The 13,454-nt window shown below is 44.6% G+C and overlaps 1 protein-coding gene across 3 annotated transcripts in view; it reads left to right on the forward strand.

Annotated features, from left to right (window-relative positions):
* Positions 1-13,454, forward strand: part of LOC126425074 (organic solute transporter alpha-like protein) — a 559,459-nt gene that overhangs the window by 137,295 nt on the left and 408,710 nt on the right. For all 3 annotated transcript variants that reach the window (XR_007576259.1, XR_007576258.1, XM_050087986.1), the window contains exon 4: positions 8,126-8,367. Coding sequence is in view for 1 of the 3 variants with exons in the window: in XM_050087986.1 (XP_049943943.1) it covers positions 8,126-8,367 (242 nt within the window). In the remaining 2 variants the exon portion in view is untranslated. The remainder of the gene's footprint in view (positions 1-8,125; positions 8,368-13,454) is intronic.

Below are 13,454 nucleotides of genomic sequence, written 5' to 3' on the forward strand. Positions count from 1 at the left end.
GAACGCACCATTAGACCCAGAAGAAGGCCGCTGCAATCGTGGCCGAAACGTTGGTTTTTCTATAGCAGCAGTAGTTTTTACATTATGACGCGGTACCAAACCCAGAAAACTGTTATGTCAACATGTGTTCAGATCCGGAGATTATGGCGGCTAGTCGTGGCCTTTGGGTACCCCAGAGCCAGAATGCGGTCCCCAGACTGCTCCTCCAGGACATCAAAATGGTTCAAATGGCTCTGAGCACTATGGGACTTTACTTCTGAGGTCATCAGTCCCCTAGAACTTAGAACTACTTAAACCTAACTAACCTACGGACATAGCACACATCCATGCCCGAGGCAGGATTCGAACCTGCGACCGTAGCGGTCGCGCGGTTCCAGACTGTAGCGCTTAGAATCGCTCGGCCACCCCGGCCGGCCTTTCACCGTGCAGTTTGAACGTCCTAACGCAAACCGTTTAGAAGTTATGACGATTTTATTTCATGTCGTTCAATAATTGTCATGTCAATGATTAATCTCTACAATTCTGTATGTTATTCGTTTCGAGTATGTCCCATTTCCTCAGGTCTCCCTTTCACTGTCAGAGACAAGTGCTCTGGCTGTGACTCAGTTCGATGATGCACAACCAAATACTCGAACCGAGATAAGAAACAAGTGCGAGACAGCGCTCATTGCTTCCTATATTCTGAACCACAGAGAAATACTAATTATCCCTCGTTGCACTTCATGCAGCTAGACACCTTAATCGCATTAGGAGACAAATGTAAGACGTCTCTTGTTCCCTGTATATTCTAACGCACAGACATTCTATTACTGAACGAGATTTTCACTCTGTAGCGGAGTGTGCAATGATATGAAACTTCCTGGCAGATTAAAACTGTGTGCCGGACCGAGACTCGAACTCGGGACCTTTGCCTTTCGCGTGCAAGTGCTCTTACCAACTGAGCTACCCAAGCACGACTCACGCCCCGTCCCCACAGCTTTACTTCTGCCAGTACCTCGTCTCCTACCTTCCAAACTTTACAGAAGCTCTCCTGCGATCCCTGTAGAACTAGCAGTCCTGAAAGAAAGGATGCTGCGGAGAAATGGCTTAGCCACAGCCTGCGGGATGTTTCCAGAATGAGATTTTCACTCTGCAGCGGAATGTGCTCTGATATGAAACTTCCTGGCAGATTGAAACTGTGTGCCGGACCGAGACTCGAACTCGGGACCTTTGCCTTTCGCGGGCAAGTTTCATATCAGTGCACACTCCGCTGCAGAGTGAAAATCTCATTCTTGAAACATCCCCCAGGCTGTGGCTAAGCCATGTCTCCGCAATATCCTTTCTTTCAGGAGTGCTAGTTCTACAGGGATCGCAGGAGAGCTTCTGTTAAGTTTGGAAGGTAGGAGGCGTGAGTCGTGCTTCGGTAGCTCAGTTGGTAGAGCACTTGCCCGCGAAAGGCAAAGGCCCCGAGTTCGAATCTCGGTCCGGCACACAGTTTTAATCTGCCAGGAAGGTTCATATCAGCGCACCGCTGCCGAGTGAAAATCTCATTCTGGCCTTATTCCATTTGCTCGTACGTTCGTTAACAGCCTGCAATTGGGCACCGTGTCAAATGCTTTCCTGAAATGTAGATATTTGGAATCTCCCTGTTGCCCTTCATCCTTCATCCATAAAATGTGAGAAAAGGGCAAGCTGAGTTTCGCACGAGCGAAGCTTTCTAGAACCATGCTGATTCGTAAAGATAAGCTTAGTCTCAAGAAGGTGTATTGCGTTCCAACTGAGAATATGTTCAAGGATTCCTCATCAAACAGAGGTTAGCGATATTGGTCTGTAATTTTGCGGATCCATTCTTTTTCTTTTCTTATGTACTGGAGTCACCTGCGCTTTTTTTCAGTCGCTTGTAACTTTGTGCTGGACGAGAGATCCACGAAAAATGCAAGCTACGAAAGGAGCCAATGCCTGGAGTACTCTTTGTAAGCTGGGGTGGCCGTGCGGTTCTAGGCGCTACAGTCTGGAACCGCGTGACCGCTACGGTCGCAGGTTCGAATCCTACCTTGGGCATGGATGTGTGTGATGTCCTTAGGTTAGTTAGGTTTAAGTAGTTGTAAGTTCTAGGGGACTGATGACCTTAAAAGTTAAGTCCCATAGTGCTGAGAGTCATTTGAACCATTTGAACTCTTTGCAAAATCGAACTGGGATTTCGTTCGGATCTGGTGATTTTATTATTTGTTTTGAAATCTTTCAGTTGTTTCTCTACTCCAGGTATGCTTATTTCTATGTATATGTTTACAGTCTGCAGAACCATCGCTCCGTAGCTCCGTAGTGATGAATCCCAGTGACTCGGTACCTCCCTGATAACAGTGACTCTTACTGTGTCTTACTGTGACTGACCCCGACTGGCCATTTATAAAGCGGTTTTCCAGGGGCCTGGGGGAGTTTCTCTAGCTGTGTTGCTTTCCCCAGCTGTTACTGAAAGTCTGTTTAATCGTCGAAATCTATCCAGAAGTTACTCGAAGCTTGTCGAACAGTCTGGAAACGCCCCACCTGGGCTAGCCCTTCCTTGCTTTGGCTGCTATTACGTATGGGTCTGCTATCCTAGGTCATTGGGCTTGGCCGTCCCTTACTTCTTTCTCTTACGCGTGTAGTAACAGCTATGTTTGCCATACTTTTTTGGTCTCACTCATTGTTTCTTCCCAGCACTGTGTCTGTCTGTATTTCGTGTTAAACATTATTACTTAATCACATTTCCTTTCTTTTCGTAGTGTCCAAGACACTTGTTACATTAATAAAATTTAGCAGCCATATCACCTCTTCCAATAAAAACTTGATCTCTTATATTAATCAAGTCCGATAGCCTTGCCAATGCGCCACCAAGAGACTGGCGTGTCAGGACTCACAAGCCACTTATGACTGATGAACTCTGGCACTGAAACGAGGCAGCGCAGGACGACATATTTGTATCAGTTGTACAGATTCAGTTTGAGTGTATGCACAACTAGGTGAGATCCTTTATTGCTACAAGGAAAGAAGGAGTATGTAAGAGTTTAAAATCCTGTCGACACAACGATCATTAGGGACTGAGCACAAGCTCGGATTACCAAAGAATGTGGAAGGAAATCGGCCTTGGCATTTTCAAAGGAACCATTCCGGAGAAAACTTGGGAAATAACGGAAAACCTAAATCTAGATGATTGTTTTTTTAGTGTGAAATCTTATGGGACTTAACTGCTAAGGTCATCAGTCCCTAAGCTTACACACTACTTAACCTAAATTATCCTAAGGACAAACACACACACCCAAGCCCGAGGGAGGACTCGAACCTCCGCCGTGACCAGCCGCACAGTCCATGACTGCAGCCCCTAGACAGCCCGGCTAATCCTACGCGGCCTGGATGATTGGACTGAGATTTAAACCGTCATCCTCCGTTATTACTGTCAAAGGTGGCAACTCTTCATACTTAAATTTTGCATCTTGCGCACCAAAAATCACCTCGACTCCTAGTGCACCGTACGTGGACAACAAACAGTATTTCATAACTTCCTCGTGTTACAGCAATTATAGCAGATGGCCTAAGAATTAAGTGGTATAATTTCGGATCGTATCTTTGGTAATATTTTTGTACAGCATTGTTTATCATGTCCTCATTCGTTTGGATGTCCATGTGCATGTCCAAAAGGTAAAGATCAAGCAATACATGGATTTGGCACTGTCGCCTGACAAGTTCCATCTTGCGTCTACCAACACAAGACCTCCTAGGTGGGCATAGTGACGCATGCAGTGTTCAGTGAGTGTACTGTCCAAATGGCTGTCAAGCAAGGTGCTTAATGCTACAGGTGGATTCGGTGATCATCTTCTTGTTGCTGTTGGTGCTACAGGTCAAACTGATAATCAGCCCAGTTTGTGGGTAAAGTCAGTGATGTGTTCTGTCTAGTCAAAGAACATGTGTGGAGCTGGAGGTGAGAGTGTCGTGTACAGTAATGTCAGTGGTGGTGCTTTGCAGCGACTTCCTGGTAGTGCTAGCTGTAATGACCACGATGTTCACTGTCCACTCAGCAAACGTGGTGCTTGGGTCCAACGGTATAGGAGTACTGATTGTTTGCTGGTTGTGTCTGTCAACTTCTTGGAGGACGGTGAGCAGTGCGTGCTCGTGTTCTTGCCATCTCTTATTTAACATCCTGTTTTTGCCGTACTGCCATCTCGTTATGTTAGTTTCAATTACTTGTGTCACTGAGTTGCTTCTTTGCCTGCCCGTGAGCGGCAGCAGCAGCACTTATCGATATAAGCTCTGCTGTATTATCTTTGCGGGACTGCTAGACTTCGCGGTCGTCGTGTGTCGAAGTCAGTTGGAACATGCCACCAGTTAGTTCGGACCTGGCAGTGTCTGAGTTGGCACATGGCACAAGTTCAGTCAGGGCGCAGCAGCAGTGAGGTCCGGACCGCCATGGCTCGCCCGACGGTTGCCGACACACATGATTGGAGTGGCGACGACTTTGGTTGGTCGTCGGTCGGTCGTCTTGCCGGATGACGTGTATTTGGCTGGCGATCGCTTATGGGTTGGATATGTGTGCCGACTCATGATTCGTCCCTGTTATTGTACAGTAACTGCAGTTGGCATTGTCTGATTCTTCGTGCAAGTGTTCGTGAAACTGCCTGATTTTGATTGACAAGTTACTTTAAATGTTGTTGGCATACTGGCTCTGAGGAGTCGGTCGGTTGGTGTGGAGCAGTGAGGAATTCTCGGTGGGGCATAGTATGGCCGGGCCCACTGGCGGTCTCTACGTTGTGTCAGTGTGTGGCGCTGTTCCCATTGCTACCAGGTCCGTGGCTCACCGACCCTGGACATGAAAGCTGAGTTTTGATTTACTCTACCAGCAAGTCAAGACTGTTCACATTGCGTCGTTTGGAGTTCGCTGTCGGCTGTTGGGGTATTCCTGAGAGCAACAACGTGGTTTTGAAATTGGAAAATTCTAGCCACCCTCTGGTGGAGTTTCACTGTATCTGGTTATTTGAATTGAAGTGCACCAGTGGAATCTTCTGCCTTGTCGCCGTTAATGTTCCGGTTGCTGCACGGGATTAGCGGAGCGGTCTAAGGTGCTGCAGTCATGGACTGTGCGGCTGGTCCCGGCGGAGGTTTGAGTCCTCGGGCATGGGTATGTGTGTTTGTCCTTAGGATTATTTAGCTTAAGTAGTGTGTAAGCTTAGGGACTGATGACCTTAGCAGTTAAGTCCCATAAGATTTTACACACATTTTTTTTGTTCTGGTTACCTGCCCTGGCCATTGACGTAAATTTCAGGCAGTATAGTTTCTTCACTGCGTTTTTGCTGTCCAGCATGGTGTGTAGTTTGACAGATCTGTGTATGATTGGTTGTGGGCGCCAATATCTTCTACGTTGTTCCGTTGAACTCCCTGTTGTGCCCTGGTCAGGTGAAGTTATTTTGTCGGTCGGTCCGATGACTGTCGGCCGGTTGGGTTGTCGTCGGATCATGAATGGTTGGCCCGACTGCCTGCCTCACCTAAACGAGCATTAGTGATTGAATTACAGGCCGACCCTCGAACATCTGGGTGCCCTTGTGTGTACTGCCTTATTTTTTTAAAAATTTGTTCTTGTTGTTTGTACTTGTAAGGCTTCTAGATTTTTGTTTTAAATTAAAGTTGTTTTACTCTTAAGGCCTTCAGCCTAGTTTAAACTAATGTTTCATTGGCATTTTAGAAATTTTTGAATTTTTAAGTCTTCGGCCTTCCCCCAATTTGAATTGAGCTTGTTCACTTCAACCTAACTAAAGAACTGTTTTAAGATAAGGCTTGCCTTTTAAATTTCTGATTGTGCTTCCGTTTTAAGTTATTGGCCTTTAGCCATTTTTAAATTAAAGTGGCTTTCAGCCAGTAATTAAGTCCCAAAGACTAAAGTTGTACGATTAAAAATTTTTTTGGGCTCTTGTTTGATCAAATAATAAAGTTGTATGTCTGAGTGGAGCTGTTGTTGTTGTGGTCTTCAGTCCTGAGACTGGTTTGATGCAGCTCTCCATGCTACTCTATCCTGTGCAAGCCTCTTCATCTCCCAGTACCTACTGCAACCTACATCCTTCTGAATCTGCTTAGTGTATTCATCTTTTGGTCTCCCTCTACGATTTTTACCCTCCACACTTCACTCCAGTACTACATTGGTGATCTCTTGATGTCTCATAACGTGTCCCACTAAATCGATCCCTTCTTTTAGACAGTTTGTGTCACAAATTTCTCTTCTCCCCAGTTCTATTTAATACCTCCTCATTAGTTATGTGATCTACCCATCTAATCTTCAGCATTTTTCTGTAGCACCACATTTCGAAAGCTTCTATTCTCTTCTTGTCAAAACTATTTATCGTCCATGTTTCACTTCCATACATGGCTACACTCCATACAAATACTTTCAGAAACGACTTCGTGATACTTAAATCAATACTCGATGTTAACAAATTTCTCTTCTTCAGAAACGCTTTCCTTGCCATTGCCAGTCTACATATTATATCCTCTCTACTTCGACCATCATCAGTTATTTTGCTCCCCAAATAGCAAAACTCCTTTACTACTTTAAGTGTCTCATTTCCTAATCTAATTCCCACAGCATCACCCGATTAAATTCGACTACATTCAATTATCCTCGTTTTGCTTTTGTTGATGTTCATTTTATATCTTCCTTTCAAGACACTGTCCATTCCGTTCAACTTCTCTTCCAAGTCCTTTGCTGTCTCTGAGAGAATGACAATGTCATCGGCAAACCTCAAAGTTTTTATTTCTTCTCCATGGATTTTAATACCTACTCCGAACTTTTCTTTCGTTTCCTTTACTGCTTGCTCAATATACAGATTGAATAGCATCGGGGAGAGGCTACAACCCTGTCTCACTCCCTTCCCAACCACTGCGTCCCTTTCATGTCCCTCGACTCTTTATAACTGCCATCTGCTCTCTGTACAAATTGTAAATAGCCTTTCTCTCCCTGTATTTTACCCCTATCACCTTCAGAATTTGAAAGAGAGCATTCCTGTCAACATTGTCAAAAGCTTTCTCTAAGTCTACAAATGCTAGAAACGTAGGTTTGCCTTTCCTTAATCTTTCTACTAAGATATGTCGTAGAGTCAGTATTGCCTTACGTGTTCCAACATTTCTACGGAATCCAAACTGATCTTCCCCGAGGTCGGCTTCTACCAGTTTTTCCATTCGTCTGTAAAGAATTCGCGTTAGTATTTTGCAGCTGTGACTTATTAAACTGATAGTTCGGTAATTTTCACATCTGTAAACACCTGCTTTCTTTGGGATTGGAATTATTATATTCTTCTTGAAGTCTGAGGGTATTTCGCCTGTCTCATAAATCTTGCTCATCAGATGGTAGAGTTTTGTCAGGACTGGCTCTCCCAATGCTTTCAGTAGTTCTAATGGAATGTTGTCTACTCCGGGGGCCTTGTTTCGACTCAGGTCCTTCAGTGCTCTGTCAAACTCTTCACGCAGTATCATATCTCCCAGTGTAATTGACAGCCCATTATTTTGGTACTTTTCCACAATTTATTGTATCTGTCCTGTCCTGTCCCGCGGATTTAGCAGGGCGTATCAGACTTGATGCTGCTGGTAATGTCCATGTTGTCAACTGTTCAGTTACCAAACATGGTGTTTGGTAGCACAAGTAGGAGTGGTGAGCAAGCTCCCCTCAGCGCTTATGCCAATTGCCAGCATCTTTGTGAGATGTAATTAGTTTTGGTTACTTGCAAGTTTCTGCTGTCAAGTCACCAAATGTGGATTGTTAGGCCAGAGAGAGGTGTGGTGTTTGTGTTCCTATCAGTGCTGAGGCCTCATGCCAACTTCTTGGAGGATGGTATTCTGCTGAAAATGCTCTACGATGTTTTCTGTGTGGAGAGTACCAAGGGTGATTTGCAGAGTTGGTGCCGAGGAACAGTTCTCATGTTGGTAAAGTCACAAGCTAACTTGTTGGTGGAAGTGACGCTCCTCATAATGTACAATCTCCAAATTTGGCGCCTGGAGCCGATGACAGGTGTCCCGACCATATTACAGTCAGTATTGCTGTCGCCTGTGAACTTCCTGGAGAAGGCGATGCACATAGTGCCCATGATGTCTGCTGTCCAGTCATTGAATAAGACGTGTGATGATGCCGTAGGTGGGTGCAGTGATCGTGTTCCTGTCGCTGCTGGTGCCACGTGCCGACTTCCTGGTGGAGGTGGTGCTGCAGGGCACCTTCGTGGTGTGCCTGTACAAATTCTTCTGCTTACTGGTGGCGTACGGCGGCGGTGAGGAGGAGCTGACCCTCAAGCTGCGTCCAGCCGCCTTCCAGCCAATCACGGGGCCCTGCTGCTGCTGTCCGTGCTGCCGTCTCTGCTGCTCGCCGCTAGAGGTCTCCAAGTGCGTACCGCCTCAACCTCAACGCAAGACTCGTACCTTGCCTCAGGTCGTAACATGTGTTTCTACAATCGCGCTGAATCACGTAGCATTAAGGAGAGGTTTACTATCTTTGGCTCGAAAAAAGCACGTTCCTTAAGAATTTTTTTCTCGGGATGTCTTAGAGATATCAATGTTGAATTTGGTCAAAATGTTTATCGATATTTCCTCTACAAACTGGAATTTTTTCGACCGGAAATGTCGAAGAGCAAAGGCGGAAGTGCCGTCGGAACGAAACAAAATTTCGATGTAGACCTCCAAGCGCGGTATGTCACAGGTCAGCCGGCTCGTCTGAAATCAAAATTGAGTTGACGTTAGCGAAGTATATAAGATTCTTTAGGAGTTGTACCTCGCTTAAGTTATTTGGACCATAGGAAAAAAATGGCAATGATTTGAAAAAAAAAAAAACAATTTTTCATCCATTTTTCGATTTCATCGACCAAGTAAAGATATTTATAGGTGATGGATCGGAATAAAAGTTGTACAACTTCTAGACAATTTAATTAGCTTCGTCGGAAACAAATAATCACACCAATCAGTTCAGTAGATTTGAAGTTACCATACCACGCGATAAAAAACGTCATTGCGAGAAAAACGCGTTTGAAGTTTTGACTACATATAAATGCAATATTGTGCAACTTACGTTTAATCTGCTATTCTGCGTCCATAAACTAGTCCTTCCTCTTCCTCACAGAGGGCGTTCTGCTCGATCTTAGCCGCCATTCTGCGCTGCTCCAGAGCCGCTCGTACGGCCGGTGACAAGCGGTTCTCGGCCGGTTGAATTCAGTGGTCGTCCGAATGCTTGGCGAACTGCATCGAATAGAGTCCCAGGGTGACGTCCGTCGTTGTCACGGTATTCAGAATTTGCAGTCTCCACAATCTTCGCAACAGAATGCAAATGCTTGGGGGATAACTTCCGAACACACTCTTTCAAACTTTCATTTGAATTTTGTGTGATTCCTCCCAAGCACATGTACAATAAATCGTCCTCCGAAGGAAAAAAACTGGTGCGTGAAAAAGGCCGATTTTAGGCAGGTGCATTTTTTTGTTCAACCGCGAAAAACAAACATTTCCGTTCCGTATTCGGAAAGACCGTTTCCGGGGTGGATTCCAAACACTTTTATGGATCCAAAAGTGCGATTTAAAAAAATCGATTTTTTGAACCAAGAGATAGACACCTCCCCTTAAGCTAGTGCTGGGAATGATATAGTCTCTGAAACTTGGTCCAGATATGATAGAGATATATCGGTACTTCATTCCTGATCAAACATGCCTTCTGTCTTATATCCTAAGCTTTCAAGTAGCCTGTCATAGTGCGAGGCCATGTGAGACTTTTAATGGCGATTTCTCTGTAAAGTGTGGTCCTCAAGCAGAGTGTTCCACTAAGAGCATTACTAGAGGAATAAACAGTATGCTTACAAATTGTTCTGCCCTTTTTCACCCTCCACAACACCCCACAGTCATTTATAAAGAGTGCTCTTGAAGATAAGTCAAAATACTACAGAATAAACCAGCTTAAGTCAATTTCATCAAAGACACAAGTGTGTGCTTTCCATGTGAGAAATTGGGAAAACACCCATAAGTTAAAGATAGAATGGACGGGGATTAAATTTGAACACTGTGACTCTCCAAAATCCCGAGGAATAACACTCGACGTCTCTAAAGTTCAAAAAAGACTGCATGAATTTCAAATCAAAAGTCTCTACCAGGAACAACCTACTGAGAAAACTGGCCAGATCACAGTGCAGCAACGGTATTATGCTACTCTCTGCAGAGTATGCCTCTCCCGTTTGGTATAAGTCAGCACATTTCAGACAGATGGATATTGCCCTAAACAACACATACCGAATTATAACAGGTTACTTGGAGGAACTGCACCACCTGCTGTTCGAAGAGAAATTAGAAATCACAGAAAGAACGAAACGGGGCAAGAAAAAACGCATCACACACATGGGCAACTACCCTACCCCCAACTACTGTCAAGGAAAAGTTTCCTCAGAACATCGGAAGAACTAACCACTACCAATGAAGATGCCATGCTGCAACTGTGGAGGGCCGAGACATCCCACTCTCCTGGTAGGAAAAGATTTTCTGAATCTTTAACTCCAGGTCATGATGATAATTGGCCAATCTGGACGTCGTTGGATAGGCCGAGGTCAGAAGTAGGCAGATCACGGGTTAACCTGGCAGAATGGGGGTTGTTGTTGTTGTGGTCTTCAGTCCTGAGACTGGTTTGATGCAGCTCTCCATGCTACTCTATCCTGTGCAAGCCTCTTCATCTCCCAGTACCTACTGCAACCTACATCCTTCTGAATCTGCTTAGTGTATTCATCTCTTGGTCTCGCTCTACGATTTTTACCCTCCACACTTCACTCCAGTACTACATTGGTGATCTCTTGATGTCTCATAACGTGTCCCACTAAATCGATCCCTTCTTTTAGACAGTTTGTGTCACAAATTTCTCTTCTCCCCAGTTCTATTTAATACCTCCTCATTAGTTATGTGATCTACCCATCTAATCTTCAGCATTTTTCTGTAGCACCACATTTCGAAAGCTTCTATTCTCTTCTTGTCAAAACTATTTATCGTCCATGTTTCACTTCCATACATGGCTACACTCCATACAAATACTTTCAGAAACGACTTCGTGATACTTAAATCAATACTCGATGTTAACAAATTTCTCTTCTTCAGAAACGCTTTCCTTGCCATTGCCAGTCTACATATTATATCCTCTCTACTTCGACCATCATCAGTTATTTTGCTCCCCAAATAGCAAAACTCCTTTACTACTTTAAGTGTCTCATTTCCTAATCTAATTCCCACAGCATCACCCGATTAAATTCGACTACATTCAATTATCCTCGTTTTGCTTTTGTTGATGTTCATTTTATATCTTCCTTTCAAGACACTGTCCATTCCGTTCAACTTCTCTTCCAAGTCCTTTGCTGTCTCTGAGAGAATGACAATGTCATCGGCAAACCTCAAAGTTTTTATTTCTTCTCCATGGATTTTAATACCTACTCCGAACTTTTCTTTCGTTTCCTTTACTGCTTGCTCAATATACAGATTGAATAGCATCGGGGAGAGGCTACAACCCTGTCTCACTCCCTTCCCAACCACTGCGTCCCTTTCATGTCCCTCGACTCTTTATAACTGCCATCTGCTCTCTGTACAAATTGTAAATAGCCTTTCTCTCCCTGTATTTTACCCCTATCACCTTCAGAATTTGAAAGAGAGCATTCCAGTCAACATTGTCAAAAGCTTTCTCTAAGTCTACAAATGCTAGGAACGTAGGTTTGCCTTTCCTTAATCTTTCTTCTAAGATAAGTCGTAGAGTCAGTATTGCCTCACATGTTCCAACATGTCTACGGAATCCAAACTGATCTTCCCCGAGGTCGGCTTCTACCAGTTTTTCCATTCGTCTGTAAAGAATTCGCGTTAGTATTTTGTAGCTGTGACTTACTAAACTGATAGTTCGGTAATTTTCACATCTGTCAACACCTGCTACATTGAAGAAAACAAAATCCAATGTGACTGCGGGGAAGAACAGACTCTTCAACATATGATTCAGTGTCAACTGTGTGCAGCTACCTGAACGTAGGTTGACCTCCACCAGGTGTTGAAAATTGCCTTGAAAGTGGCCAATTTTGGTCAAAGATTGTATGAACTGTGTAGATCTGTCAAAAATTGCGTAAACTGTGTTTATATCTATGTTTCTGACACGATATTAATAATTACTCATAAGGTTTAGCTGCAGTACTGAGACACTATGCTTTCAGAATGAGTGGAGGTGAAAACATGAGATGTACTGCTGACATTAAAGGACGCGGTATTATGACACAAGTGAGTTCGAACAAAACAGAATGATAAGTCTGAACCACACAGGTCTGCTATGCTTATACGAGCATGCCGCTGAAGCTGTGTTGCTTGCTTGGAAAGAATCGCCCACAGTTACGAGCTAGTACAGCAGAGCATCGGGCTTTCCACATCTTATCTGTCCATCTGTAGCAGAAAGCTGTTCTGTCCCGACACTGGAGCACTGAAGTTCTTGTGGACCTGACGACGTCGACAGTCCAGTGCCGAATGATGTTGGCAAACTGCTGAGGATGCATGAAAACGAGTATGTCGTAATGAGTGGACAAATACGGTATTTTCAGACTAGTAGAGCTTCAGCCGTCTGACAGCCTGAATTTTTGATTGGTGTAATGGATAAACACTGGGGTTGATGGATCATCTTTGGGTCCAACATCATGGAGAACATTGAGGGCTAGGTACCGGTAGCTTCTGACTCGTTATATCTCAACGAAATACACTGAAGAGCCAAAGAAACTGGTACATCTGCTTAATATTGTGTAGGGCCCCCGTGAGCACGCAGATGTGTCGCAACACGACTCGATTAATGTGCGATGTAGTGCTGGAGGGAAATGAACATTGAATCCTGCAGGATTGTCCATAAATCCGTAAGAGTACGAGCAGGTGGAGATCTCTTCTGAACAGCACATTGCAAGGAATTCCAGATATGCTCAATAATGTTCATGTCTGGGGAGTTTGTTAGCCAGCGGAAATGTTTAAGCTTAGAAGAGTGTTTGGAGCCACTCTGTGGCAATTCTGGACATGTGGGGTGTCGCATTGTCCTGCTGGCATTGCCAAAGTCCGTCGGAATGCACAACGGACATGAATGGATGCAGGTAATCAGATAGGCTGCTTACGTGCTTGTCACCTGTCGGAGTCGTATCTAGATATATCAGGGGTCCCACATTACTCCAACTGCACACGCGCCACACCATTACAGAGCCTCCACCAGCTTGAACAATCCTCTGCTGACTTGCATGGTCCCTGGATTCATGAGGTTGTCTCCTTACCCGTTGAAACGAGTCTCGTCCGACCATGCAACATGTTTCCAGCCATAAACTGTCCAACGTCGATCTCGACGGTCGCAGGCGAGGCGTAAAGCATTGTGTCATGCAGTCATCAAGCGTACACGAGTAGGCCTAAGGCTCCGAAAGCCCATATCAATTAATTTTCGTTGAATGGTTCGCACGCTGATA

The sequence above is a fragment of the Schistocerca serialis genome, chromosome 10 (genome assembly GCF_023864345.2).
Source record: "Schistocerca serialis cubense isolate TAMUIC-IGC-003099 chromosome 10, iqSchSeri2.2, whole genome shotgun sequence".
NCBI classification, from domain to species: Eukaryota; Metazoa; Arthropoda; class Insecta; order Orthoptera; family Acrididae; genus Schistocerca; species Schistocerca serialis.